General features: G+C 40.5%; 1 protein-coding gene across 17 annotated transcripts in view; it reads left to right on the forward strand.

Annotated features, from left to right (window-relative positions):
* PTPN1 (protein tyrosine phosphatase non-receptor type 1) overlaps positions 1 to 24,564 on the forward strand; it is a 76,483-nt gene that overhangs the window by 25,199 nt on the left and 26,720 nt on the right. For 13 of the 17 annotated variants that reach the window (XR_004969849.1, XR_004969850.1, XR_004969851.1 and 10 more), the window contains exon 2: positions 24,367 to 24,405. The exons of 1 other annotated variant lie outside the window; for it this stretch is intronic. Coding sequence is in view for 7 of the 16 variants with exons in the window: in XM_036321449.1 (XP_036177342.1) it covers positions 24,367 to 24,405 (39 nt within the window). In the remaining 9 variants the exon portion in view is untranslated. Of the gene's footprint in view, positions 1 to 12,795; positions 12,904 to 24,366; positions 24,406 to 24,564 lie in introns of those variants that run through there. 3 more of the 17 variants (XM_036321451.1, XM_036321450.1, XM_036321452.1) reach the window with 1 other exon arrangement.

Below are 24,564 nucleotides of genomic sequence, written 5' to 3' on the forward strand. Positions count from 1 at the left end.
AAAGGAGGCTTTGAGATCTTTGCTTTTAATCTTGAGTGAATATTCTCAGATGGTAATAGACTATCTGATTTTCCACTGACTCCCTCCCCCTCTGTGTGACAAATAACCAAAAAGATATTCAACACCCTGGTTGAAACACGTGGTCAGTTGATTTTCAGTGGTCATATGATTTTCATATGTGGTCAGATTCTCAGTATTGCTTGAATTTTCTAAATAAGAATATTTATAGTATTTATAATCTGAAAATACTCCCAATCATCAATTTTGGGGTATAAAAAGGAAAGAAACACTTGGTAAATGAAAAGTAAAAAGTAAGTTGTTTCAGAGTAACTGAGTTCAGACAGCATGAAGAGAGCAGGAGAGAAGCCAAGATGATTGATGCTGGTCAAGTTGCATGGGGTAGTTAAATGCACATCGACCAGATAGTCAGCTGGAAAAAAATTAAAAGCAGGATATAACTACCAAGGGACTCTATCCAAGAAAATTGAAAAACTAGTTATGTGTGATTGTCAGGCTAGATTTTGGATATTGAGAAAAGGGAGTTCTTTCTGTCCAAAATAGGTTCTCTCAGTGGAGGTTGGTCTCTCCCTAATGAACAGTAACTGTTGAGTTCTGGCTGGATTATACAGCGGCTCTTAGTAACTAAAACTTAGTAACATAAGAATAGAATGAAGCTACTTAAATAGGGGAACCTTTTTAACAAACCTAACTGTTAAAATGCTGAAGTTATTTTTTAGTAGATTTTTGTTTATTTAAATATTTATATTGATTTTTAGAGAGAGGGAGAGAGAGAAACATTGATTTGAGAGCAAAACATGAATCAGCTGCCTCCTGCAAGCCCCTGACCAGGGAGACCAAGGATCAAGCTTGCAACTCTGGCATGTGCCCTGATCAGGAATTGAATTAGCAACGCTTCAGTGCACAGGACAATGTCCAACCAACTAGCCAGGGTTAGTTGAGTTTATTTTTAACTTATTCCAGCTTTTATTGTTTTGGAGGTTCTAGATAAAGTAACAAGTTAAGAAAATTAAATTATTGCTAAAATACTGGGAGTGACAGATTTATTCTATTTGCCAATGTGACTGATACACATATAAAACCCAGTTAAACTCATTTACATGAGTAAATGAAGGTAGGTTAGATGGCTGAGTATAAGATGATATTATAGAATAATATGTATACTATATAAAAACAAGCAGTAAGAATTCAATATTTATGTTTGCAGTTGTTTAGAGAAAAGTTTGGAAGAGTAGAAGCTACTATATTGTTAAGATTGGTTACCTTTATTTTCCATTATATCTTTGTATTATACACTAGAGGCCCAGTGCATGAAATTTGTGCATGGGTAGGGTCCCTAGGCCTGGCCAGTGATCAGGGCCGATTGGGGCTTTCTGGTTGCTGGCCGGGGCCTTCCTTTGTCCCGTGCTGTTCGCTGGTGGTCAGCACACATCATAGTGAGCAATCGAACTCCCGGTCTCCTGGTTGAACTCCTGAGGGGGCACTTTGCATATTAGCCTTATATATATATATATAGATAGATAGATAGATACTAGAATTGTTAATTTTATCATTAAGTCTTTTGGTATTTAGGAATGGTTGCATTTTAGCCAGTTAACTGCCACGATATTTTGAATTTAATTTAAAAAGGTCCATCATTTGCATCTATAGACACTTATGACGTACAAATGGATATAATAGTTACCTCTTTACTAACATAGTGTTTATTATATACCTTTAGTTCCCTCAGTTTAGGGGTATCTCGTGATTTCCTTCTGTGAGCAGTATTGAAGTTAGCTACTACAATCATGCACCCCATAACAGCATTTTGGTCCACGACGGACTGCATATACAATGCTATATGCCACCTAGCCTCAGTGTTTAATAGGCTATGCCACCTAGGTTTGTGTAAGTACACTTGATGTTCACACAGCAATGCATTTCTCAGAATGTATCCCTGCTGTTAAGTGGTGCATGACTGTAATCGTCTATTCTCTTTCCCTTCCCTTTCCTCCAGCATCTGATTTGAAGTATTCACAGTTGATATCTGAGGATTCTGTTTATATCTGTTAAACCAATCAGCAAGATTATTCTACTTTTCAAAAATTTTTCGTGTTCTGCCTCTCATACTCCCTTTTTGATAGTTGTACTCTACATTATATAGTCCGTCATCTTCCTTACAATCATCCTTTTGTCTTAGCTCTACTGATAAATATTAATGCTCACTCTGAGTTCTTTCTATATTTCTGTAGTCATTGTTTGCCTGACACTCATTCTCTACTATATTCTTCAGAAAGGGTTTATGGAAATATTGTTCCGTAAGTTAATGTTCATAAGTTTGTCTGCAGCTTTTATATTTGAAAGCCATTTTGTCTATATATAAAAACCTTTGGGTCCTATTTTCTTTCCTAAAGTAATTTGAATTTGTCATTTCATCATCTTCTGGTATAAAGGCAATCTAATTGTCTTTCCCTTATAAGTGACTTGATCTTTTTGCTTAGATTCCCAACAGATTTTATTTTAACCTTTTATTTCAAAGTCTAATCATTTATTGTATTTCTTCTGTTACATTGTTTTGGTTTCCTTCTTCAAGGACTCAGCTTATTATGAGTATGTTTGATCTTCTTTGCTTATCATGTTTCTTTCACCTCTCAAAAATTTTTAAATCTTTTTATTTAAAAAATAAATGAAAATTTATTAAATATAATTTCAAAATACTAAATATAATTTTGACTTACAGAAAAATTATAGCATTAATACAAGGAACCGATTTCTATTTGATTATTTCTTTTGAGATTTTTAAAAACTCTTCTCTATTCTGTTTCTTTTAAGGCATTAAATACATTTATTCTTATGTTCCTCATTTCGTCTTCATTTCTGAAAATATTTTTTCTTTCTTTTCTGATTTCTTTCACCTCTTTTTTAATCTTTATTTTTTTCCAGTTGCCTTGTTTTTTGATTTCTCATTCTCATTTATGTTGTTCTTCCATAGCTTCTACCATCTTTTTTTAAAGAAACCTCATCTTTAATATAAGGCTTACCAGTTTAGATTTGCTTATTTTTTAAAATATGTTTTTATTGATTTCATAGAGTAAAGGAGAGGGAAAGAAACATCAGTGATGGGAGAGAATCATCAATTGGCTACCTCCTGCATGTCCCCTACTGGGGATTGAGCCCGCAACCTGGGCATGTACTGTGACCAGAAATCAAACCGTGACCTCCTGCTTCATGGGTCAATGCTCAACCACTGAACCACACTGGCTGGGAGGTTCTACCGTTTTCTTAATTTTTTTTAGCTTGTTGGATTAGTGTTCATCGGTTATGGGCATTTTTCTAGCTTTTCTGTAGGGATATTGTTTTGTCCCTTCTTCTCATTAATATGATACTGCTGTATGGAACTCAACTGTCCCTTGTCTGCTCATTTTTTAAAAAATATATTTTATTGAATTTTTACAGAGAGGAAGGGAGAGGGATAGAGAGTAAGAAACATCAATGAGAGAGAAACATCAATCAGCTGCCTCCTGCACACCTCCTACTGGGGATGTGCCCGCAACCAAGGTACATGCCCTTGACCGGAATTGAACCTGGGACCTTTCAGTCCACAGTCCGACGCTCTATCCACTGAGCCAAACCGGTTAGGGCTGTCTGCTCATTTTTAAGTGAACAGTGTTTCCCTTATAGATTTAGGAAGGAAGGGGTGGATCAGATAGATATTCTAGCTCAGGGCCCACAGGCTCTCTCTTCAGTGATCTTTGTGGTTTTTAAAAAGATACTGTACTTTCTAAGATCTGCCTTCCCTGTTCCTCCCATCCTACCTTTTATCTTAGTCTCCTCTTTCCTCAGAACTGTCTCCTAGAAGGGCGTTTCAGTTTCTTAGTTTTGAGAATCCATTGGGTCTATACTTCCATAGCATCTTGCAGGGAGGGAAAACCAGGCACTCCCTGACTGGGAATTGGAGCCTGCAGAATCTACTCCCAGTTTGGCTGCTAACACAGATTGGCCTATCAAACTTTCCAGAGCCATCAGAGTCACCTGTGTTGGTTCTACTTCCTCCCACACAAATGTGGATACCACATGGGTCTGAATAAGTGGCCTATCTCTACTTATTGGTACTTTCAGAATCAAAGTGTGACAACCCTAGGTTTGTCTTAATTGTCGGAGGAATTCATTTTACTATCCTTGTTGCTGTGTTTATTTTTACGGAGAAACTAGAGGCCCGGTGCATGAAAATTCATGCACTGGAGGGGGGGATCCCTCAGCCTGGCCTACCCCCCCTCACAGTCCAGGAGCCCTCAGGGGCAGGAGGTGACCCGGCGATCAGGGGAAGGCGATGCCCCCATCACACCTCTGGTGCTGCCACTGCCAAGCCTCTGCCCAGCCCTGGTTACCTGAGCCTCGGGCAGCCCTGGGGGGCTGGAGGGCTGAGGGGGTTAGGGAACTCCGGAGGTGGGCCTGGCCTTGCAGCATGCCTGCCACCCTGGTGGGGCTGAGGGGACTGGGCGCCGCCATCTTTGAGGGCGGGACAGTCAGCATATTCCCTCCTTATTGGCTAATTGAGGTGCAGGCGCCGCCATCTTTGCGATTGTGTGAGGGTCAATTAGCATATCCCCTCTTTATTAGATAGGAGGATTCAGGGCAAATTAAAAACTATGCTACTGCTGCCACCATTTTCCCAGAATCAAAAAGCCAGAGTAATCTCTCAGAAACATATCATTCCTCCCACTTTAAAAAAAATGGGATCTTAAGACTCCTTAATGAAAACTTTCAAACATATAGAAGTAGAGAGATTAATATAATGAACCCCTATGTATCCATCACCCAGTGTCAATAATTGTTAAACTTATGACCCATTTTCTTTCATTTGTATCCCCTTTCTCTCTTTAACTCCTCCTAGCTCTGATTTATTTTGAAGTAAATCCCATAATCATAACAAATACTTAAAAAAAAACACAATTTTGAACACTTAGATCAAAGGAGCCAGAACCACCTCTATATGTCAAGGAGAGGACCTGATACCATCCTGGGTCTGGGCTGAGGTGCCCATCAGCCTAGAAGTACATTCAGAGTATAGCCTGTAGGAAGCTGATCATCATGGCAATTTCTGTGGCACAAGAAGCTGGTAAGACAACACTTGCCATTCCTGCCTGAATATTAGCAGCGGAGAGTCCCAGTGTGTCTTGATTTGAGAGTGCATTGTACTACAGTGAATCTCTCCTCAGCCTGGCGTGGGGCTCCATGTACAAACCTAGATATCCCAGCCATTGACGTGCTCCTTCCCAAGTTTATAAGGTGGAATGCAGCCTTCTTCAGGAATATACCACATTAGAAAATGGGGCTGCCTGCAGGATTGGGAGGAAGCGTCACTTTCTTCCAAAAAAATGTTTCTATCACACCCAGCCATTTCCTGGGTATCATAGCCAGAAATTACTCATTTCTGGAAAATCATCCATGAGCTTTCTATTGAGATCAAAGACAGAGCAGACAGAGTTCTCAAAGTTAGTTGGGTCATTGGTACTTTCTTATGCAGTCAGTCATTATTTTGTTTTCCACTGTCATCCTTGTGCTATATCTGTTTTCTAATTCCAAATTCATAGCTCTCACTTCAGCTCTTTCTGATCCTGTTTAGCACACTCATTTAGTAACTCCTTATTGAGGGCCCTGTGTCTGCAGGAATTGTGCTACACTGGTGAACAAGCTAGGCCTGATGAGTGTCTGCTCCTTTGAGCTGGGGAGACTCCATATCATCTCTTCTGGAAAAGCCTGTCCAGCCCTGTTCAGTAGAGACAGGAACTTGTGAAAGTGTTATGTGTATCCTGGGTACCCTTAGGAGTCTAGGCACACAGACATGAGTTGCAGGCCACTGTAGCGAGGTATGGGCCCCATCTCTCCTTCCTGATCTTTGGTGTAATGGTGGCTTGGAGAGTAACAAAAGCATCAGGCTTCTGAGGTTGCTGCAATGGAGAATGGTCATCCCTTCTTCACCCCAGCCTTCATTACTGAGCTCTCCTTTCAAGCAACAGTGCTGGAACAGACTGGGTAGAACAGCTTGGACAAAGCTATTTATTTCCTCCCATTGATGCCAACCAAAGTCAGCAATGCCAGGAAAATCTCTTTCCTCTGCACCAAATGTGGCTGCTCCACAGTTTCCCTTGATTTGACTGTTCTCATTTTTGCTAGCTAACTTTGATGCCTTCCCCTCTTCCTGTAGGGTAGCTTTCCCCTCTGATCATACTTTCTACTCAACAGTGTTTGTTGTGGCTACAGGTGGTATTCCCGCAGATATAGGGAACTCATTGAGGACAGAGACGATGAGAACCTGCCCCACCAACACTGTCATAACTTGAAATGCAAGGACAAAAATTGGCAGCAAGTACAATGATATATTGTGGTCTTTTCTTTTTTTAAAAAAAAATATATTTTATTGATTTTTTACAAAGGAAAGTAGAGGCATAGAGAGTTAGAAACATTGACCAGCTGCCTCCTGCATCAAGGTGATCCTCAAAACATGACTTTGGCATCTTCTGTAAGAATTTGCTTTAAAGAATATACTTGGGTGGTAAAGCCAATTACCTTTAAAAGAACTTTACAGTTTGGCTTTTTAACTGTTCTGTCCTCTAATGAACAGTGAAATGTTATACTGTTTATTGTGAGTAATCTTGTGAAGATTGCTTTCTAGCACAGTAGGAAAAAAACATTCTAATAGTGATTTTTTTTTTTTTAGTTTATGTAGTGCCATTACATGAAAGTGTCATTAAATTCAGTGTTTCTAGAATTATTTATTTTAATTATTGCTCCATTTAGTCCTAGAGATTTATGTTTCTCTAACCCAACTTATGTATCATCATTTTGTGCACCTTTGAAGGGAGAGTGTTTAGCTAATTGTAATATCTTTAAAGGATATTGACCCTGCAATAGCTTCAGTTATTATGTAATAATATTGACCCCATGTCTGTATCCTGCAAATATATATATGGATTTTGGTTCCTATATCATTTTAGATGTGGTACTGAGATATTGAGCAAACTCTCTTGAGGAAGGAATCAGCATCTGTCAGCCTTCAAAAGCTTCTAAAAATTGATTATATGTTATTAGCAAAGGTTTACTGCCTCCTTCTATTGTATAAAAAATAAATGTATTTTTATGCATTAATCTCTAAGAAGGCAGATGACCAAAAAGATCATGCAGCTGTTGTCCAAAGCTATGACGAGAGAAGGAAGGGATAGAACCTTTATAAAAGATACCATCTCACTAAATATGTTGAGGTGGTGGGAAGATATAATAATTTATTTGTTAAAATACTGCTGCTTTATGCTGGATCTAATTTGAAGTAGTTACTCTAAAAGTTGCTTTTTAATTAAATATACTTAAGAAATTTGCTCCAGTTGAAGTTAGAAAGTTAGAAGTCAGGTAACTGACATGGAGAAAACTGTTTGTTTGTTTGTTTGTTTGTTTCTTTTAACAAACCTGCTTATGAACATGGTGAACAGAAGTAATTTAATGTTTTTAATTTTTCTTGTATTTGACTATAAGTCACAATACACAATACACACAATAATACATAATAGATAAATGTGGCAGCGGGGTTTGTACCAGCCATCTGCCCTTTTTTTCCTTACAAAAGAACAAAGTATCAGCAGTATTCATTTTAACTACAGAAATACTACAGTAGTATAAAATTCTCTATATTTCAATCTCTTGTGTTCTTCTTGATCTTTAATTTGCTAAATAGTTGCAAAGAATGAATCTAGCCTACATCAACTTCTGAATAAACAAACAAAAAACAATTCTACCTATCTCTGAAAAAATAGTAATTTATTCATTCTGAATTTTAAATTATCAGATGCAGCTGCATTTTGTTTCTGTTTGAATTTAGGGAGAGGGGGAAGGAGCTCTCTGTAATATACAATCTGAGCTACCGTGATATACAGTCACAGAGATTACACTGAGTATAGGGGAACTGTTAAACTGATGGAACCATGGGAAACACTTATTCTTAGCATAGTGTGAGATTTAAAAGCAATATTATAGGCATAGTTGAAAATTGTAGGAAAAAATAAACCCAGATGGATTAAGATTAAATATTTTTTTAAAGTGAGGAAGAATACTAAGGAGAAAGACTTGCTATTAGAAGCAATAAAGGAAATTGCAGAGAAAAAGATCAATAGGTATCCTATATAATAAAAAGAGGTAATATGCAAATTGACCCTCACTTCATCACACCATCACAAGATGGCTGCACCCACAGCGGAGGTGGGGTTCTCCTAATGAGAGATCAGCAGGGACCTGAGGCTGCGTGGTGCCAGGCTAGGGTGGGGTACCTGAGGCTGCACCCCCCACCTGGTAGGGCTTGACAGGGGATGTCAGGCCTCGCCCCCACCTGGCAGGGCTTGACGGGGGACGTCAGGCCACGCCCCCAGCCCAGCGGGACTTGACGGGGGACCTGAGACTGCATGCCCCACCTGGCAGAGTTTGACAGGGGACCTGAGGCTGTGCCCCCTCCCCCCCCTCCAGAGGGGCTTGACAGGGGACCAGAGGCTATGCCCCCTGCCTGGCAGGGCTTGATGGGGGTGGGGCCAGCCGGGTCTGGATCTTGCCCAATGGGGGTGGGACTGGCCAGGTCTAGGTCTCGTGTGATTTCCAGGAGCACACGGGTGGGAGGGGACTTGACTCTGGGTCCCACGATGTGCCCCAGACTCTGATAGGAGGAAGATTTTCATATACATTACTAATTTTCTTTCATCTCTGACACTTCTATTATAGAGAAAGGGCAAATAGCAGTATTAAAATATTTCCTCTAATTCCTTTTTAACGTGCACAAATTTCATGCACCGGTCCACTAGTGAATACATAAATATTTAAAACGACTTTTAAACTTTATTGCACAGGTAATGCATATTTGCTGTAGAAATATTGGGGGGAAATGAAAAATAAAAACCAACAATAATTCTGCCAACTAGCAGTAGCAGCTCTATAATTACCATTTTGACAGTTTTGTGATCCTCCTACCACACTTAAATTTAATTTCCCATACATAAAAATTTTGTAATGTACAAACAGGTAAATTGGAAAAGTGTTTTCCAGCATAGACAAAGAATTTATTACTTTAAAATATGTAAGTAGCTTATATGAGTAAGAAAAACACATCTCAAAGACTAGTAGGCACAGGACAGAAAGAGACAAACCACCCTACCACTACGTGTGCATTGTCCAGCAGACATTGAGCATTTGCCTGCTAATAAGGTAGGCATCCTTATTAAAGTTGTGTATATTGTGCACATAAACAGCTGTTAAAGGGACAGACATGTCATATTGTCATCTATATGTTTTATTCTAACATTTTGAGGCATAAGTAAGATACAAATTAAAATGTGCAGAAAACATTTTTCTTCCATTGAACTTTTAAGAATAATGTAGGAGGATGTATTTTTTAACTTGGGATGGGCAAATGTTTATTAAACAGGATACTAAAAAGCTAACAGGATACTAATAAGCTAACAGTAAAGGAAAAGATTGATAAATACAACTATATTGAAATTAAAAACTTCTCTTCATTTAAAGACACTATTAATATGCAGAAATAGTCTTAAATTCCTCCCACCCCTGTCTGCATTCCCCTCTGAGTGTTGACTCTAATCAAGAGGTAGAGAATCACTTTTGAATTTGTCCTTGGCTAGCAGAGTATTGGTGATCATGACACAAACGGAGGTATAAAAAAATATTTGCATGTTGGGCCTTGCCCTCTCTTGCTGTTTTGAGAATTGTACAATCACTACCATGTGAACAAGCCCAGGCTAGTTTATCAGATGGTGAGTACCATGTGGCCTGATTACTGCCATTGCCCTTGTCAGTAACCAGCCAAGCATCAGATATGTGAGACCATGGGTCTACCAGCTGACCACAAGTGCATATTAGAGCCCAGCTAACATCACATAGAACAGAGACACGGCATCCCGGCCCAGAGAGCCAACCTCGAGAATCATGAATAAGTTGCTAGTTAAAAGCCATTATGTTTTAGGGTTGTTTGATACACAGCAAAAGACAGATGATACAGAGAAAGATATTTGCACAGTATATAACCACCAAAGGATAATTTCTAGAATAAATAAGGAACACTGTATATCATTTAGAAGAGAGACAACCTAATAGAAAAAAAAAGTGGACAAAGCCTAAGTATAATCTGATTTCAACTATATGACAGTTCTGGAAAAGTCAAAATGAGATTAATAAGAACAGTGGTTGTCAGGGTTTGGGGGTGGCGGGGAGAAGGATAGATGAATCGATGGAGCACAGGAGGATTTGGGACAGTGAAAGTATTCTGAATAAAACTGTAGTGTGGATATATGTCATTATACATGTGTCAAAACACAACATTTACAGCACCAGGAATGAACCTTACTCCAATACGCTTTACATGCCTATAGCAGTGGCATCTTGCTCTAGTGTTGCCACTTGTTCAGATGTCTTGTGAGCAGTTGTGACATGTGCCACTTAATGATTTTCATTGCTGATGTTATGAATAAGTTACTTTAAAAGAACTAAATTAGAGTGTCAGTAAAGTCATTCCCATAATGTTACTTTCACTTGTTTTATTCAGATGAGCTCTCGACTAGGAATTTCAGGTAACACTGAGAAGTGCATGACTTCTTGGTGGAAAAAAAAACAGACAGAAAACCACAGGCTATGGATTCAAGTAGGTTTTTTCTCTTGTAACCTCATGATAAGACTAGCATGACTTGGCTTGGTAAATAGTAAGCATTTACTAAAGTGATGATTTTAGTTTTTGTCAATGTCTTCTCTCACCAAAGAGATATTTTCTTGAAACCTACAGTTTTTAAGACCTTTGCTGTTTATTTAACAACATTCTAAATTAGCTTTATGTCAGTAGAGTTGCATCTCATTCATGGACTGGGGTCTAAAAAAAATGAGAAATCTGCATAGATCAGGTTATCCTTAATTTATCCATAATGGATGGTAGTTTTATGTGTGCAACCTGGTACCATTGTTCTTAGGAACATTTCAGTGCTAGAACCCTTAATTTAACCCACAAGAGAAGCAAAAAGAAAGACACAGGCACAGATACAGATTGGGGCTTTTGAACCACTCATTCTGCCTTTCCTCGAGTGATCAGATCCTGGTGGTGGGGAGGGAGTGTAGGGAGAGTATCCACTTGTTTGAGGGCTGTACTTCATCTGTTATACTGTTACTCCTCTCTAACCTTGGTGACTAGTCATGAATGTGTTTGTGAGAGTTACATGTGGCAGTGCCTACCTCAGAACCTAGCCTAATCTGTTTATCTGGCTGTCTTCTCCACTGAAACTCAAGGCACATGGCAGCAGGACTTTTGCCTCTCATTCATATTCTTAGTGCCTGCCACATAATCCATGCTCAGTATATACAAGGTGGGGCAAAAGTAGTTTCACAGTTGTTCATATGGAAAATAATACAATCCTATATAATAAAAGCCTAATATGCAAATTGTCCCCTTGGGCGGGCAGTCGACCGGAAGTTCAACTGCTCGCTATGATGTGCGCTGACCACCAGAGTGCGGAACAGAACATGATAGGCATAGGCAACGTGCTGTGACCTCTCGCCGGGCTACCTGGGGACAGGGGTGATGGGGACAGAGGTGCAGTGAGAATGCAGGGTGTCCGCCAAGCTCACTCTCACTCTCCATGCTACCCTCCCCTGGGATGCCAGGGCTTGCGTGCCAGGGAAGCCCTTGAGCTCAAGTGCTGGGCACCCACGAGGAGCCCGCCCTGCACCCATGTGGCATCTTCCAGGTGAGCTGGGCCACAGCTGCCAGGACCGCAGGGGCTGATCAGGCTCCCCACGGGTTCGCGCAGGAGCCAGTCTACGAGGCCAGCCGGGAGAGAGCACACTGCCCGCCTGGCTTCCGTGCGGTGCCACTGAGTGGCCCAGAGACCCACACTGTGCTCCGGCCTGCAGTGTCCGGCCGCACTTATTGCATCTCTGCATGGGGACTCAGGTGCCGTGACTCTGGCGGAGGGGGACCTGTGGGGGCCCAGGTGCTTCCCAGGGCTGAGAGGTCAGCTGGCACCTGCCCTTCTATGCCAGATGCTCACGCTTTGATCACCAACCAGGCCTAGGGACCGCACCTGTGCATGAATTTTGTGCACCAGTCTCTAGTAATTAATAAATAATAATGTGAGAATAAATTGTTTCCCATACTCAACTGTAAACCCACTTTTGTCCACCCTGTCTTTGGATGAATTGAAGAAACTCATACATCAATTCTAAACCTTGCTTCCTTAATCCATATACATAGAGTTCTTTGGAAAGCCATGTGGGAAGAGCTTGGTCACCTTCTCTTTTCCCAAGATGTTATTTTATTTTTGTGATCTCACTAAAGAACTATCACTTCATGCTTTGGGGCATTGGTTATGTTTTCCTTCTTCATCTCTAATTCCCCAGATGGTGTTCTAGAAAAGTACATAGTACTAGAAAGTATTTAGATTATTGGTTGATAATAATGCAAAAGTCCTTTCTTTGGGCATGGTAACAGAATCATGTTCTGCTCTTAGAATATTAACGAAATTATTAACCAAATCTGGCTTCATTATGACATTCTGTTTTCCTCCTACTCACACTCTAAATTATGCACAAAAGAATATACAGTTTCGTAATTATGGTTCTCAGTCATTTCAGAATAGGAATATCATGTGGGTTCATAAGGTCCCCCCCGTGACCATTGAGCTTAGGAAATTAACCATGGAGGGAGGAACTAGTGGTTGGCAGTCTGATTCCCTGTAAAGAAAGGTGTAAACCTTCCACTTCCAGATGTCTGCCAGCTACTTGCATCCTTAGTCAACTGCACCACTATCCTCTGGCAACGTGCTCCAACCCCAGGGCCTGAAATACTTAAACTGTCCTTATGGAAAGCAGAAGGTAAGCAAAACAGAAGTGAAAGTAGATTCAATTTTTTAGACAGTTCTCTTACAGGAATAGTTCTGTGGTTCTCGGCATTTAAAAAGATACTGGTTCCAATATGTTTTATTGACATCAATTACTGTAAGTCTGATTCATTTTCTGCCTATTGATTTCTGCCCAAGGTGAAATTCATGACATTAAACAGAAAACGTAAGTGATTAAAAAAACACATACTATTAAGGACTGTAAAAATAAGGTTTAAAGTCAATGACACTTTAAAAAGCAATTTTTGTACTTTTTTGTTAATATTTTTGGTAGCATAACCGTAAGAGTTGTTAAAAATTAAGTAACTGACAATGTTAAAGCCCTATTAAGCTGCCAAAAGATAATTGTAATTTATTTTGAAGATTCTTTATCCTTACTATTGTGAAGCTTTACTCTTACCCTAATGTGTTTGGGCTCTGGCTTATTTTTTAGGTGTGTGCTGGGGCCTCTCTATCCTCTGTTTCTTCGTGTTTCGTAGTTCTCCATGTTGCATTCCTCTGTACTAGCTTGCTTTCTTTCTTTTCTTTTTTTTAATATTAACATTTTTTTAAATTAAATCTTCATTGTTCAGATTATTACAGTTGTTCCTCTTTTTTCCCCCCATAGCTCCCCTCCACCCGGTTTCCCTCTGCCCTTACCCCTCCCCCCCACTGTCCTCATCCATAGGTGTACGATTTTTGTCCAGTCTCTTCCTGCACCCCCCACACCCCTTTCCTCCTGAGAATTGTCAGTCCACTCCCTTTCTATGCCCCTGATTCTATTATATTCACCAGTTTATTCTGCTCATCAGATTTTTTATTCACTTGATTTTTAGATTCACTTGTTGATAGATGTGTATTTGTTGTTCATAATTTTTATCTTTACCTTTTTCTTCTTCTTCCTCTTCTTAAAGAATACCTTTCAGCATTTCATATAATACTGGTTTGGTGGTAATGAACTCCTTTAGCTTTTTCTTATCTGTGAAGCTCTCTTTATCTAACCTTCAATTCTGAATGATAGCTTTGCTGGGTAAAGTAATCTTGGTTGTAGGTTCTTGGCATTCATCACTTTGAATATTTCTTGCCACTCCCTTCTGGACTGTATAGTTTCTGTTGAGAAATCAGCTGACAGTCGTATGGGTACTCCCTTGTAGGTAACTGACTGTTTTTCTCTTGCTGCTTTTAAGATTCTCTCTTTGTCTTTTGCTCTTGGCATCTTAATGATGATGTGTCTTGGTGTGGTCCTCTTTGGGTTCCTTTTGTTTGGGGTTCTCTGTGCTTCCTGGACTTGTAAGTCTATTTCTTTCATCAGGTAGGGGAAATTTTCTGTCATGATTTCTTCAAATAGGTTTTCAGTATCTTGAGCTCTCTCTCTTCTTCTGGCACCCTTATAATTCAGATGTTGGTATGCTTGAAGTTGTCCCAGAGGCTCCTTACACTATCTTCATATTTTTGGATTTTTTTTTCTTTTCTGGTTAGGTATTTTTTGCTTCTTCGTATTTCAAATCTTTGACTTGATTCTTGTGATCCTCTAGTCTGCTGTTGGATCTCTGTATAATATTCTTTATTTCAGTCAGTGTATGCTTAATTTCTAGTTGGTCCTTTTTCATATCCGGGTCTCACTAGATTTCTTGAGGGTCTCACTAAATTTATCGCGGTTTCTAGGAAATTCTTGAAAAACCTTATAACCATGGTTTTGAACTCTGTATCCAGTAGTTTCTGTCCTCCATTTCTGTCATTTGTGACCTGTTTCTTTGTCTCCGCATTTTTTACGCTTCCCTGTGTTGATAGAGTGGCTTTCTGTGCTAGGTGTCCTATAGGGCCCAGTGGTTCAACCTCCCCAATTACCTGAGGTGGACACTCTTGGTGCACCCCTTTGTGGGCTTTGTACATAGTCTTGTTGTAGTTAAGCCTTGGTTGTTATTGGTATCATTGGGAGGAATTGACCTCCAGGCCAATTGGCTGTGAGAGTCAGCTGTGTCTACGGTGGGAGAACTTCTGTGCTGGAGACACCCTTCTGGGGCAAGACTTGCTTCAGTGGGGCTTCGGTGCTCACTGAGTCTGCCCTCTGAGTGTGTCCCTTATGGAACTGAGGAGTTGTAATCTGGATGGTCCCACTCTGACCACTGGGTACACTGGCTCTTGGATCTCTAAGAAGGTGCTAATTTAGCTTCTGCCTGAGGTTATCCAGTAGGAGCTACAGAGAGATCTGCAGATTCCTCTTCTTTGTTTGGGGTTTGGAGGTGCCCAGATGAGGCCCAGCTGTGAAGCATTGCAAGCTGCTGTGGGGCCTTGGGCCTTCTTTTGGATGTTCTGGGTATCTCTGACCCAGCTGCAGTTTGTTAGGTAATTTTAGATTGCGATGGGCCAGGTCATTCATATGCAAAAGCTTCTGTGCACAGCTTGGGTGGGGTCTCAGGGAGTCAACAGGGCGGAGCAAACAGCTATGGCTGATCCTCAGCCCTGCCCTAAGAGGTCCTGGGTCTCAGTGTCCTGCGGTAATCGCTGCAAGCACCTCTGAGATAAAGCCGCCCTCGAGTTCTGCCCGATGCCAAACAGTCCAGTTTCTCCCCGTATGAGTTTGAGTCCCCAGAGACTCTCCCAGAACTGGAGTTCAAGCAGTCGGGAGCTTGTGTCTCCCTCCCGATTGAAAAAGACAAGCGGGTCCTCAGTTGCCAGCCCTTTCCATGTGCACCTCCTTACCTCCTCACTTAACTTCCGCACCTCCTCTGAGTCTCAGTGTGCTTTTCTCTTTCTTTCTAGTTGTAGAATTTCTACTCAGCCAGCCTTCCTGTGGTTCTGGATGTCTGTTTTGTCTTTTAGTTGTATTTTTGAAGTGGTTGTGCGAGGCAGCAATTTCAGGTGTTTACCTATGCCACCATCTTGGTTTCCTCCGTCCCTCTGTACTAGCTTTCAATTTACTCATCCTTTGACTGTGCTCAGTGTAGTTTACCGTCACTATTGAGGTTGTTTTGTTTTGTTTTCATTTCAGTGATTATTAACTTAAGTTCCAGAATTCATTTGTTCTTTCCTATCTACTTGTTCTGGTTTCATTTCTCCCTGTTTTTATTCATAACTAGAGACCCGGTGCATGAAATTTGTGCTCTCGGCGGGGGTCGGGGGGAGAGTCCCTCAGCCTGGCCTGTGCCCTCTGGCAGTCCAGGAGCCCTCGGGGGATGTCCGACTGCCATGGAGGCGGGAGAGGCTCTATGGAAGCACACTGACCACCAGGGGGAAGCTCCTGCATTGAGCATATGCCCTCTGGTGGTCAGTGTGCGTCATAGCAACCGGTCATTCTGCCATTCAGTCGATTTGCATATTAGCCTTTTATTGTATAGGATACTAGTGGCCCGGTGCATGGATTCATGCACATTGAAAGGAAATTAATTAGAAGAAATATTTTTTAAAATATATTTCATTGATTTTTTACAGAGAGGAAGGGAAGGGGATAGTTAGAAACATCGATCAGCTGCCCTCTGCACACCCCCTACTGGGGATATGCCCGCAACCAAGGCACATGCCCCTGACTGGAATCGAACCCGGGACCCTTCAGTCTGCAGGCCGACGCTCCATCCACTGAGCCAAACCGGTTAGGGCAGAAGAAATATTTTAATACCGCTATTAGCCCTTTCTCTATAATAGAAGTGTCAACCAAATTCACAATCGACAATGACAGATTGAAACACAGGTGTGCGATTGGCACCAGCAAGAGCTTTATATGTATCGCGCATGCATGAGTCAACTTAGCCTTTCTATCTATCTATCTATCTATCTATCTATCTATCTATCTATCTATCTATATCTATATCTATATCTATATCTATATCTATATCTATCTATCTATCTACATATATATATATATATATAATAAACTTGTTTAATTAGACCTGCTTTCTGACTTAGCTAAACTTTGTCCAGCCCAGTGAAGCACCCCAATTTCTCTTTCAGGTAATTGTCAGCAACATAGCAGTAAATATCAACATGAAGCACATTATTATTGTAAATCACACAGGGAGAACAAAGGGTAAAATATTTAACTGTAGCAGTGTTTGACTATATTCTGCGCAGTGAGAAAACCTGAAGTCATTTACAAGTTCCACCATTTCTTCTATTCAGTAAGGTCAAGTTTCTAAACTTTCTAAATCTCTGTTTTCCAGCTAATGAAAAGAAAATAGGATTCTACTGAGTCTCCTATTTACTCCAGGACTTCTGTGAGGATCAAATGAGATGAGGCATATGAAAACGCTTCACAAACATTTGGTTAAACTATAAAATGTTTGCCCCTGGCTATAAAGCAGGTTGGGTTCCTGGGGTGAAGAAACTCCAAGGAGGCTAGTCGCTAGGGAGAGGAAGCCGGGCGTTGCTGCGTGATGTTATTACCTGGCACCCACAGCGACTGTTGCTGGGCTGGGCTGGGCTGGGCTGTGGGCTGCATTTTGCACCAGGGGGTCTTGGCAGCGTTGGCTGTGATTTGGTGGGTTATTGCTCTAGGGTGGTGATGGGGCCTGTGTCCCATTTGGAGGAAGCTGAGCGTTGGTTTGTCGGTGCCCGGTCCATGGTGCCATTTATTTTTAAACTAGAGGCCTGGTGCACGAAATTTGTGCACGGGGGGCAGGCAGTCCCTCAGCCCGGCCTGTGCGCTCTCACAGTCCAGGAGCCAGGAGATCATGGAGCCCCCCAATTGATCGATTGCCCCACCAGCTGGTGGCCTGGGCCTCCCTCTGCAGGGTGATCACGGGGCGATGGCTGGGCCCTGACCAAACGCACTGCACCCGCCTTGGCTGGCCTGGTGCCAGTGGATGTCATAGCATGGTTGTCAGATGGTTGTTCCACTGTTTAGCCGTTCGGTCTATTTGCATATTACACTTTTATTATTATAGACTAGAGGTCTGGTGCACGAATTCATGCACCAGTGGGGTTCCTCAGCCTGTGATCATGCCAGAACCGGCTCTCTGACATCCCCCAAGGTCGTGGTCGGCAAACCGCGGCTCACAAGCCACATGTGGCTCTTTGGCCCCTTGAGTGTGGGTCTTCCACAAAATAACACGTGCGGGCACACACGTACAGTGCGATTGAAACTTTGCGCAGAAGTCGGTATTTTGTGGAAGAGCCACACTAAAGGGGCCAAAGAGTCACATGTGGCTCGCGAGCCGCGGTTTGCTGAGCCGCAGTTTGCCGACCACTGCCCCAAGGGGTCCCGGATTGCAAGAGAGTGAAGGCCAGGCCAACAGACCACACCGGTGCACAGTTGGGGCTGGAGAGGGATGTGGGAAGTTGGCCAGCCAGGGAGGGACCATGGGAGGGCTCCAGGGTGTGTCCAGCCTGTCTCACTCAGTCCCGATCAGCCAGACCTCAGCAGCAAGCTAACCTATCGGTCGGAGCGTCTGCCCCCTGGTGAGCAGTGCACGTCATAGCGACTGATCGACTAGTTGACTGTCTGCCCCCCTGGTGGTCAGTGCACATCATAGCGAGCAGTTGAGCGGCCTTAGCATATCATTAGCATATTATGCTTTGATTGGTTTAATGGCCAACTGAATGACCGGGCACTTAGTATATTAAGTCTTATTATATAGGATGGCCAGTGCACATCATGGCAGCTCCTGCATTGGGTGTCTGCCCCAAGGTGGTCAGTGCACGTCATAGCTACCAGTCAGATGGACAGACACTTAGCTTTTTACACACACACACACACACACACACACACACACACACACACACACTAAAAGCCCGGTGCATGAAAATTTGTGCACTGGGGGGGGCAGGGGTCCCTCAGCCCGGCCTGCCCCCTCTCATAGTCTGGGAGCCCTCAGGGGATGTCCTACTGACGGCTTAGGCCCGCTCCCCTAAGCCGCAGTCTGGCCTCCCTCTGCAGGAGGCAACCGGCTGATCCGGGGAAGGTGATGTCCCCATCATGCCTCTGCTGCTGCCACTGCTGGCTGCCGCGGCTGCCTGAGCCTTGGGCCCTCACAGTGGCAGCCACCATCTGCAGCCTACCTGAGCCTTGGGCAGCTGCTGCGACTTTGTCCGGAAGACGTCTGCCCTAATTAGCATATTACACTTTTATTAGTATAGGCTTTTTACACATGATTCCTTTATCCCTGATTTAAAATATACTTATGTATTGTATAGCCTGATGGGCTATACAATAAGTTTCATCTAGAGTGGATTTATTTTTCTAGTTGATGTGTTGGATATCTTTTTCAGAACGAAATATCTTCTGTTTTTTTGGTCCTATGCTTGCAGATCATTTTGAGTGGGAGGCCTTTTGTTTCCTTTTTATTTATTCATGTTCTAATTTTTGAGCTTAACTGTACCTTTGTGCTTTTCTTTGTATTTAATTGACCATTGCTTTGTGTTCAGAGCAGAGGCTATACATCAAAGTGTGAAATTGGTCCCACTGTCTCCACCAGATGTTCCCCTTGCCAACTTCATGAAGGGTATTTCCTACCTCCCATTCCTGCCCTCATTCTCTCATTTGTGGGGAATTTGTAAAGCAATTTGATTATACTTTTTCCAAATGTGCATAATTGTCCTGTTAGTGATTTGTAACTCCATTATCTTTTAACCTCGCCCCAGACTAGTGTACAAGATGACCCAACACTTCCTCAAGCTCTGGCAGGGGTGATTATTGTATATCCTGCTTCCTTTTAAATGCTGACTACTTTTGTTTCTTACTTCCCTCCTCTCTCTGTCTCTCTTTTAGCTACCATATAAAATTCTTAGGAGCTTGGTTTACTTTTCAGCATTTTTTAAAATTCAGTACATAATTATTTTAAAATTTAAGCCAAAACAAGGTTGATATTGGTTAGCTAAATTTTAAGTTTTTTCATTATTGTCTAAACATTGTAGTTTATCTTAAAATTTAAGTATTGAGTATATGATTTCTTGCATATTGCAATATAATAAAAATATTTTCCTAAGGATTTTGTAGTACATTATATTGTTCCATTAACTTCCATATATAAAGGATACAGCATTCCTTTTAACTTTGAAAGACATTTAACCTCTGACTGATTATATGTGTATTTCTCATTTGTCATACAAAAATTTTATGTTCTCATTTATAATGAGATTTATGATTAACAAAATTTGTTTAACAGGTTATTTTGAAGATTTGTTTTCTAGAATTTTAGATTAGTGCCCCCCCCCCGCCCCCCATTTCTATATAAATCTCCCTATTCAGTGGTGACTACTGCTAGAGTTCCAGGAAACGTACACCCTGTGTGAGCACTTACTGCATTTTAAATTATTGCCTTTATTGTATTTCTGCACTTTCCTTCTATCTGAGAGCCAGTAGCTCCCATAAAGTACTAGGTAACAACTCAAACAATCAAATTAGGCAACCATTTGTAAAATGGGGGTGGGGCGGATCATAGAAGATGTTAGTTAAGGAACTTTGTAGTTTACTACAGGCCTAATGAATAAAAGATTTCACTGGAGTTTTTTCTTCCTTGAGCCTTAAAACACATCACTGTCAGAACTATTACAAAATAACTCTTTGAATCCATGTTGTAGTATTTTGGTGCTGTCTTATCAGGAGGTTATGTGGCCCAATTGCAAAGCAAAATAATAGTTGTTGTTATTATTCCAATAACTTCCATTTTGTAACAAGTAATTGTAACAAGAAAATAGGATTGGACCAGACATTTTCTTAAATATGTTCCCTTCAGGAACATTTCTTTTTCATAAAATGAAGCATATTGGTATAGAATTAAGGACTTGAAGTTGTGGGAGCCTTTAGTACCATTCATTGCCTACTGGGCATGGCTCAGTGGTTGAGCATTGGCCTATGAACTAGGTCACAGTGATGGCGCACCTTTTGAGCTCGGCGTGTCAGCATTTTGAAAAACCCTAACTTAACTCTGGTGCCGTGTCACATATAGAAATTTTGTTGATATTTGCAGCCATAGTAAAACAGAGACTTATATTTTTGATATTTATTTTATATATTTAAATGCCATTTAACAAAGAAAGATCAACGAAAAAAATGAGTTCGCATCTCACCTCTGACACGGGTATCATAGGTTCGCCATCACTGAACTAGGAGGTCACAGTTTGATTCTGGTCAGGGCTTATGCCCCGGTTGTGGGCCCTAGCCCCAGTGTGGGGCATACAGGAGGCAGCCAATCAATGATTTTCTCTCATCAATGATGTTTCTATCTCTCCCTCTCCCTCTCTGAAATCATTAAAAACATTTTTTTAAAAAATTAATTCAGTCAGCAAAATTATGTTGACTGCCTATTCTAGCTGTGGGCATGAGGTAGGAGGGGATTGAGAGGTGAGAATCTCGATCCTTATCAGATTCTGATTGCTAAGCGATGAGGTATGCTCTCCCTACTTCATTACTGTCATAGTTGTAAAATGAATAATGTGTTTTACCACGGAATCAATAAGAGACAATCACTCAGTTGTGAGACTCAAGAGAAAAGGGTGTTAAAACCAAAATTGCTATGTTTAACTTAATGAAGTGCTTACTAACACGAAAATATTCCTACAAGGCTGTGCTGGCTTTTATGCCTACATGTTTTCAAGAAAAATAAAAATTTCAAATCAGAAAATGACAGCTTTTCATCTGTTTGACTTTTTGCCCAATTGGATTTGAGAGGTATTTGAATAATGGATAATGAGCTTTACTGAACAAATACAGAAATTAATTCACTCTGGGCATAAATTCATTTTGTTACCAGAGCTTTATTATAAGTATGTTATCCCCCTTGTATTCATTGGGAAATCATATGTTACCTTGTTAAATTAGTGCCATTCCACCCCTGAAGTGCTGAGGTACATTTGAATGATTCTTGAATTGTTCTGTGTTTTTGTTTAGGGGAGACTTCTGGGAAACTGTTTCATGGCAAGTTTATTATGTCCTTTTTGGCTTGGCTCCTTAATTTACCCAGTGTTCAACTTTTCATCATCAGCTTTAAGGCCTTTGTTTTATTTTATTTTGTAGAAATTTTACATATTTGGTGGACTATTTATTTTTGACCAGCATAATAAAAGATCTAATGGGGATATTTTATGCTTGTGATAAAGTCAGCTTATACTTGTGTATTAGTGAGAAATCTTCTTTTTCTATAGCTATGGGAAAGTTAGCCTACCTTTGATAGTTTTAGAGTATAGAAATCTTGTTTTGCTGCAATTCTGTATAAAATTTTATGGCACAGTAGTTTACTAACTTTCTTCTAAACCACTGTTGTTAATTACCTTTAATTTTAAAGATACTTTTTCACTCCTCAATTTTAAGACTATTCTCCTGGCATTTTATTTTACTAAATGAAATATAAGTACCTGTATTTAGAGCCAGCATATATTTCCCATAGGCCATTCTAAAGTAGAGAAACACTTAAATGGATATATTTCATTATTTGTAAATTATACCTCAGAGTTTACTAGAAAAACTTACTGAACTACACACTTCATATGTGAGTATTTTACTCTACGAGTATACCTTAATTTTAAAATCTGTTTTTAGCCCATCTGGTGTGGCTCAATGGTTGAGCGTCAACCCATGAACCAGGAGGTCATGATTCAATTCCCAGTCAGGACACATGCTCTGGTTGTGGGCTCGATCCCCAGTGTGGGACGTGCAGCAGGCAGCCAATAGATGTGTCTCTCCCATCCATGTTTCTATCTCCCTCTCCCTTCCTCTCTTAAACACACACACACACAATATTGTGTGAATACCTCTTATTTTCCCTTTATTAAATGACATAGCCAGGTTTTTACTTCCCCTCTCTCTCACCAAAAAAGTGCATATTAATGATCCTTTGGCTGAATCAGTTACACACTGCTATGGATATTTTGACCCTGGTTTACTCAGAGTATTCGGTGGTTTGTCCATATTAAGTATTTCTTCCATCTTCATCCGTTCACACCAGTTGGGCTGACCTCTGATGGTTTCACCTCACAAGGTACAGTTTGTACCTGTTGCTAAATGCTTCAGACTTTGATTTTCATTACTTCAAGTTATTTTTTTCTGTGCTCTCTAGCATTTTCCTGAAAGCTTAATCATCCATAAAAGATGTGATTTGTGTGTTACTATAGATTCATTTGTTTAATTATAAACCTACCTGAGTTTATAATCTGTCATTGTGCTTTTAAATTATTGGTTTATCCTCTACTATGAGTCAAATATTCCTCCCTGCCATTTTGTAGTTTTTAAATAAGTAGAATAGCAGGATGTGGGCATTCTTTTTTCTTTCTTTTTTTAAAAATACAAGTTAAAAATGCACCTGGCTTAAGAAGTTAAATAGTACCATAATAGGTTTGTGATAAAATCCAGTTATTGGCTTGCCCACACCTCAAGCCATTACCCCAGTCTTTTCTCCCCAAAATTACTATTTTCAACTCTTGAGCTACTGATTCTAGCTTGTATCATTGTATATATCCAAATTTCTAAGGAACATGTTTATCTTTTGATTCATTAATTTAGACCTTTATTAAACTAAATTTCATTTTCTTAAACACCTCCTGCTTTTCCTCTCCTTTGTTTCCTCTCGCCGTCTTCCCAATATGATATATTTTTTTGGTAAAAAAACAATATTATTTACATTATTTCTCCCTAGTAGTCACAGATAGTGTTGTACTGTGCTGTTTACTTTTTTAAAAAATTTCCTGTAGTTAATAATTGCCTGTTATTTTTATTTGCATAGTTTTCTTTCTACTTATTGCTAATTCTTCTCATACCTTCTAGTAGCCTTTCAAACAATTTTCTCAAGGTCACTTAGTGCTGTCCAGTAGAAATACAATACAGCCCTCATATATAATTTTACCTTTTTAAGTAGCCAGAGTGAAAAAGTTTAAAAGAAGCAGATGAAATTAATAATATGGTTGACTTAACCCAATATGTTCAACACATTATTTCAACAAATAATATTTAAAATACTTAAGACATTTTACTTTCTTTTTTTTAGTACTAAGTCATCAATATCCAATGTGTATTTTACACTTTACGGAACCTCTTTTTTCAGACTGGTCACATCTCAAGTGCTCTCAGTAGCCATGTGTGACTTGTGGCTGCTGTATTGGACAGAATAATTTCAGGTGATTGCCTGGTTTCAGTTTTTTTTCTTGCAGATATCCCTACTGCAGACCTCCACTCTCTTTCTCTCTGGGTTGGTTGGACTGTAGGCATGTCACACAGAGCTATCATGTTGAGGCTGTCTTTACTTTTCTTCTCAATTAGATTTCCTCTCCCTAGATTTCAGGTCTTATCCTCACTTCTCTCTGGTCCTTTTGGTCACAGTTGCTACACGGACAAAGGCATATTGTTGGTACATCTATCTCTTGAGTCCTTCTGCTTTATTCTGGCCTGTGTACTTCCTAGGTCTGTCCATGGTTGTCATCCTGGGCGCTACTTCTTTCACAGTTTGGGGGGAATTTGCCTTTGCTTTTGTGTCAGATTTTTTTTCTTGTATATCTTGTATCTTTCTTTTTTGTTTATTCTCTGCTCAAGTAGAAGACATGCTCCATTGGATTGCTGAGAAAGGGGAGCATGGTTAGTAAAGTTTTTGAGACCTTGCATATCTGGAAATGTTATTATTGTCCCTCTCACTTGATGATTGTTGGGCTGGATATAGAATTCTAGGTTGGAAATCATTTTTCTTCAGAATTTTGAAGGCATTGCTCCATTGCTGTCTAGCTTTCAGTGTTCTTC

The sequence above is a fragment of the Myotis myotis genome, unplaced genomic scaffold, assembly GCF_014108235.1.
Source record: "Myotis myotis isolate mMyoMyo1 unplaced genomic scaffold, mMyoMyo1.p scaffold_m19_p_9, whole genome shotgun sequence".
In the NCBI taxonomy this organism is placed as follows: domain Eukaryota; kingdom Metazoa; phylum Chordata; class Mammalia; order Chiroptera; family Vespertilionidae; genus Myotis; species Myotis myotis.